The 6,000-nt window shown below is 26.3% G+C and overlaps 2 protein-coding genes across 2 annotated transcripts; one reads left to right on the top strand and one right to left on the bottom strand.

The window, feature by feature from the left end:
- Positions 1–617: 617 nt before the first annotated feature.
- On the bottom strand, positions 618–3,364 carry LOC112593319 (EARP-interacting protein homolog). Its single transcript, XM_025337703.1, has 7 exons — positions 3,069–3,364; positions 2,858–2,992; positions 2,325–2,519; positions 2,144–2,267; positions 1,766–1,916; positions 1,223–1,363; positions 618–1,063 (listed from the first exon to the last, which is right to left on the bottom strand). The coding sequence occupies exons 1-7, from the start codon at positions 3,105–3,107 to the stop codon at positions 778–780; spliced, it is 1,071 nt and encodes a 356-aa protein (XP_025193488.1). The 5' UTR covers positions 3,108–3,364; the 3' UTR covers positions 618–777.
- Positions 3,365–3,572: 208 nt separating this feature from the next.
- LOC112593320 (immunoglobulin-binding protein 1b) lies at positions 3,573–5,131 on the top strand. The gene is made up of 4 exons (XM_025337705.1): positions 3,573–3,868; positions 3,927–4,153; positions 4,221–4,709; positions 4,770–5,131. Exons 1-4 carry the CDS (start codon positions 3,743–3,745, stop codon positions 4,960–4,962), a joined length of 1,035 nt encoding a protein of 344 aa, XP_025193490.1. The 5' UTR covers positions 3,573–3,742; the 3' UTR covers positions 4,963–5,131.
- Positions 5,132–6,000: the final 869 nt, after the last annotated feature.

Here is a 6,000-nt window from a genome sequence, read left to right as displayed (position 1 = left end):
ACATGGATTGATAACTACAGAAAGGTGACAGTTATGAATTTTTAATTTAAATTTCAAACTTTAACATACTTATAAACAATTTTGATTTCAATGAATTACACTACCCTTATATTGACTGACTATACTGGATATATAAGTAAAGGTTATATTATTCTATTAAAATCAATTGTCTCATTTTATGTGTTATTTTATGGTTATACAAGATTGTTTTTTTATTAAATATTATATAAGATTTAATTATTGTATACATTAAAAAAAAATTGTTTAAAAAATATCTATAACTTACACAACATTGCAATTAGATTTATAAAATAATGTTTTAAATGAAAGATGAAACATTCATTTTATTTTAAAATGTAAATAAAATAGTCTATTTCTTTAAAAAAAAGTAAATGTAGAATTCAATTTTTAAGTGAATCTTTTGAACACTGCATAAAAATTATAGTAACAGATTCTATAAAAAAAACATTGAATTAACAAAAAAAACACATCTTAAACAAATTTAAATAAAAATATGCTCAGGTTTTGGAACAGATAAATATAAATATATGTTATTGTTATAAAATGCATTTTATATACCTATAGTATAATTATTATGTGTATGTATACTTAAATTTAGTTATAGTTTTAGTTAAATGCATAGACCAAATTTAAAAGACACAATTTAACTTTGATAATGTATATTGTTTTCTTGGAAAACAATAGAATGTATTTGTACAATATATTAAACCCTTAAACAATCGATGCTTAAAAAAATAGCAATGTAAAATATTCTTTTTACAATAAAATTCTAAGCTGTTCATCTTTTGGTACTTTATTAAGCAATAAACGACCATCATAACTTAAAGAAGCTAATATCCATGAATTTGCAGAGGACCACTCAACACAGTACACAGAATCTTCATGTTGATCACATGTAGCTACTATTTTATCTTCAATGGAAGTTTTTGTTTTTAGGTCTTCGTTTTCAATAGCTGAAGATGAAATCCCAGCTAAACGTGTTATAAGGACTTGACCATCACTTGAAGCTGTTCCAATTAATTCATCATGTACTGGGTTATATCTATAAAAATGAATAACAATAAACAATATATATGATGGTTGAATAAATTAAACATAAAAATAAATAAAAGTACTATCTAATAAAAAAATAGTATACATGTTTTTACTAAATAGTAAATGAGTATAATATATTTCATTAAAATATGTTTGTATTTGTCACCTAATAGACCAAATCCAATGTGAATGATCAGCGCGAGATATTAGAGGTTTGCTGGAATTACGTATATCCCAGAACTTAGAATATCCATCATCTCCACATGTCGCCATATAGTACTGACGATTTGGATTAAAATCAAAATCTCTGGAATTATTTTAATATTATTATCATGAGAATACATTACTTTAAGAACATTTGAAATCACAAAAAACTAAATATTTATAACAAATACAATATATGTTTTACAGTAACAAAAAAATAAACTTTAATTATTTAATGTTAAATAATTAAAATACATAAATAAAAATAGCTTTTTTGACTTAAACTAAAAACTTATTTTAAAATGCCATAATTTATAGCTTAGAGCTAGTTTTTCAATTTGATTTATTCATCGAATAATTAAAATTATTTGTTGGAGAATAAAAATATGTTATTTTCCAATTTTTTAATGTTTGAATAAGTCTTACTTGAAGAATAAATTACAAATAAGTTATTTGGTACTTTTTCTACCAAATAAGAATTTAGTAGATTAAATATTTATTATACCTAATAATTTGGGTATGAACTCCATCTAGACTCCATGCAATTTTAGTCTGGGACCTTAAATCCCAAGCTTTTATATTACAATCATCAGCAGTTACAAATTGTAAATTAACACTTTGTGGATTCCATTTACCGGTAGTAAACCTTGGTTGACCTAAAAAAATAAACAACTACACATTAGTTAAATAAAATAAATATATTATTTTACTAAAAATCTTTACTTTAATAAATATATTTATTTTTTCAAATTTCAGAAATTTCAAGTCCTAATGTTAGGTATATCCAGATACAACTAGATGAAAACATGAATATATCAAGTATAAATTTCAACTTCAGTTTTAATAATTTGTTTATTTTCTAGTAAAATACAGAATATCATACCTTTACCATCCAATACCGCAGTACATACAATTTTTACTCCACTTTCACTCACATCCCACATCACTAAATTATTATCAATAACAGAACACATGTATGCATCATTAGTAGGATGAAACGTGGTCACCTAAATTAAATTAAATTTAAAATTCTATAATTAAGAAAAAAAAATAATTATAAATACCTTAACATCAGTACCATACTTTTCTGAAGGAAAAGTAATAACATTTTCTAATTGACCGTCACTTTCTGGCAATCGCCATAAAGCTGTACGTTTTTCACAGTCTTGTTCTATACTAGCATAACAAGTAGATATCAAGCGTTTATCTGTTGGAGAAGAAGCTAATGACCATATTTCACCACTGCTATGCTCATATATCTAGAATATAATTATTAAAAATTATATTAATTTATATCAGGTGTCCTATAGTTATTAAATTAAATAAATTATTATACTTAATACAAGTTTGGAATAAATAATGTTAAAACTGATTTAAAATTATTAATGGATGATTAAACATAAATATTATGAAATCGTTCTATATTAATTAAATTTCAAACCAGATTCATACAAAATTACATAACACATAAACAATCATTATTGATTTATAACAATTTGTTCAATCACTCCAATGAGCCAGTTTTTATTCATCAATTTTATCTTCCTTTAATTATTTAAAAAATACAAAAAAAAGAGAATATTTTATTAATACATACTTGAGGGCAAAGTGTATTTGTCTCTTCTTGTAATTTAACAAGGTGAACTTGATTATTAGATGTGATCAATGATTGAGTTCCGATTAAAAAACAGTCTTGATCGACATCAGCGTGCAAGGTACACAATGATCTGGCCTAAAATGTAAACAAGACTTAATAAAATTCATAACCCTTATTATGTGTAATTATGTTCTTATTATTAACTAAATACCTGAAATTCAACTCCATAAATTATAGGATTGTTGGACATTATGTCAATCAGCGTTGCTTTTTTCGTATCCAATTTCAAATCTTTGAATTTAAAAATTAATAAGTGTCGTTTGAAGTCTGAGTAAACATCTCATGGACTATGAGTAAATAAAGTAGTAAATAGTAAATACAAAAAGGAAACTAACCACTAGGAAAGAAGAAATTGAGTATCGAGTAACAACTAATAGGCAATTAGAATTTGAAGTACCTACTATTTAATACATTTTGTTATTATTATTATTATTACCTATTACATATTAACACAGAATATAACATATTAGTATTAATTATTACTATCTGTACTTTTTGTAATTAATTAATAATTATTATTTCCACGGAAGAATATTCCGTGTTATTGCTATTCTCAATTCTGATAATACGTTATCTGTATTGAATAAGTGATTTGACTGATAAGAATGATATTATTGTGCATTCTGCATCCACAATTTTATAGATAATCGTGTGCATCTAATTGTAAACATTCCCATTATAGTTGATAAAAAATTAAAAAACAAATCGAAATCGGACCTCAGTATTCAGTAATCCGCAATCCGTGGTAAAATCGCCATCGCCAACCGTTCGAATGTGAAACGATTTTTTGTAAATTAAATTTAAAATATTTGAAAATTTTTGAAAATGGCGACGGCGTCGGCCCCTGTAGAATTTCAGAACCTCACATTATCCGAGTGCTTTGACCAAGGATTGTCGTCTTACGAGAGTATTTGCGAATCGACAGAGCCAGCTAAGGAGTCCGGAACACAGGTTAGTGTTATTGCATTACATGTAAATCAGTTGACTAATGACTACTCTCTGTTTTCAGTACAGGATAATAAAATGCATGAAAATGTTGGAGCACACTACACAACTCGTATCGGCGGCCGGTATGTTCAGCGACAATGAGACCATTGAAGAAGTACCGACGGCTGACGTTAAATACATGTTACTACCGTTTATGTTGGGATCTCTAGCACTAAAACTCACAAACAACGGCAACAGATTGGACGTTGTTAAAACAGCAGAAGTGTATTTCAGAGATTATCTCCAGAGGTATGTAGATAAAGTGCATTTGATCATTTTTAAGTTTTTCAAACTCATCCGTTTTGGTATGTCGTAGGTGTAAAGACTATGGACTGACCGACCATACAGTACCACCTGTGTACACAGACTCTGAAGAAACCACTACCCAAGCCACTATGGACTTTTCTCTTATGGCTCGTAGGCGTGCCGAAAAAATTAAGAATTATAAGGAACAAAAATTAATGGAGTCTCAATTACAACTGTTAAAGGAACAAAATGAAAGCGAGTCTGTTGATGATGAAATGAGAAGAAAATATATAGTCTCCTTGCTAAAATACAATATTGGCAAAGCTCTAGAAGAATTAGATTCGCTTCAAGCTGAAATGAGAATTTTACATTATAAATTGAAACATGAAGATAAAGACAACCCTGAACATGCAAAATCTCAAAAGATCAAACCTAAACCATTAATGCCTATTATTATCACTAAAAATGAATTACAGAAACAAGTATTTGGTGCTGGCTATCCTAGTTTGCCAACAATGACAGTTGAAGAATTTTGTCAAAAACGTATTAATGACGGAATGTAAGTATATATAAAATTAAATTTTTAAGATTCTTATTGTATTATTTTTTCTTATGTTAGATGGCATTTACCTACTGCTGATAATACCAAGTGTTTACAACAATTGTCTGAAATCCCAGAACCAGAACAAGAAGATAAAGAAGACAAAATCAATGAGGAAGAAGAAGAAAATGAAAGACAACGATTAAATGCTCGTGACGAGTACAAAGATAACCATCGCCGAGGATGGGGTAATAGGCATAATAGAAGTTAAAGGGCCTGTTTTAGAGGGCTGTTAATATTATAAATGTATTGTTAACACAAAATGCATCTATTTTGTATGATCAATACTACAAAACTGATATTCAATTCTTTACAGAGACCATTAAAACATTTTTGTAAATAGCTACATTAAACTTGAATAAATGTTGGTTATCTAAATAGTTTTATTTTTGTTTGTAAATATCAAATTAATTCATCAAGCAATTATATTTAAGACTTAAACATTAATTATAAAGCTTGAGAATAGTACATATTTTAATAATGTATTTGATAAAAAATTTGTTTTATTTATATAAGTCATCATTTGGGCAATTTGAGACTGATCTTTAACCTTATCAGTCATGATAGTAAAAAAAACATAATTTAATAGTGTTTTTTATTTCATTTGTAAATAAAAATGAATATATTACAAAACAAAATTGCTTTTTTTATGGTATCACATAATATTTATATTGTAATTTTACTTCTAGATATAGTTAGTACAGAATTTTCATCAAATTTAGTGAAACATTTAATCAGTCATCAATTTTTACATTTGAAAATATATTTTATTCAAATTATTAGCCATTACAAATGTATTCATAGAATACCCATTTCTCTCTTCAAGATCTAAAGTGTAGAAATTTAAAATTAATTTATGGAATATAATACATTGAAGTAAAGCTTTATTGTTTTATTACCACGTGTATTACTATCTTCTTATGATCTAATATTTCAAATTCAATGAGTAAATAATTTATTTTTTAATAATTAATAATTATTAACCAAATAATAATTTCCATTGATATAATTAATCTTGTAATGAGAAAAAGTAAGATTTTAGAAACTTTACAATATTAATGTTTATTATTCATAAATTGTCATGTCTTCAAAATAAGCTATATTTTCTTTTTATGCCAGATTCCCATATTTTTTTTTTTTTTTAATCAAGAACTTACAGACCTAGATACTCATTGGTACAACCGTACAGGATAAAGTGGTATACGGTATATACAATAAACATTAATCTCTCACAATGAATGTCATGTGC

This window comes from Melanaphis sacchari, unplaced genomic scaffold (genome assembly GCF_002803265.2).
Source record: "Melanaphis sacchari strain LSU unplaced genomic scaffold, SCAv2.0 Contig1_pilon_pilon, whole genome shotgun sequence".
NCBI classification, from domain to species: Eukaryota; Metazoa; Arthropoda; class Insecta; order Hemiptera; family Aphididae; genus Melanaphis; species Melanaphis sacchari.
Note: the sequence above shows the minus strand (reverse complement) of the source record. Positions and strands in the feature narration are given on the sequence as shown.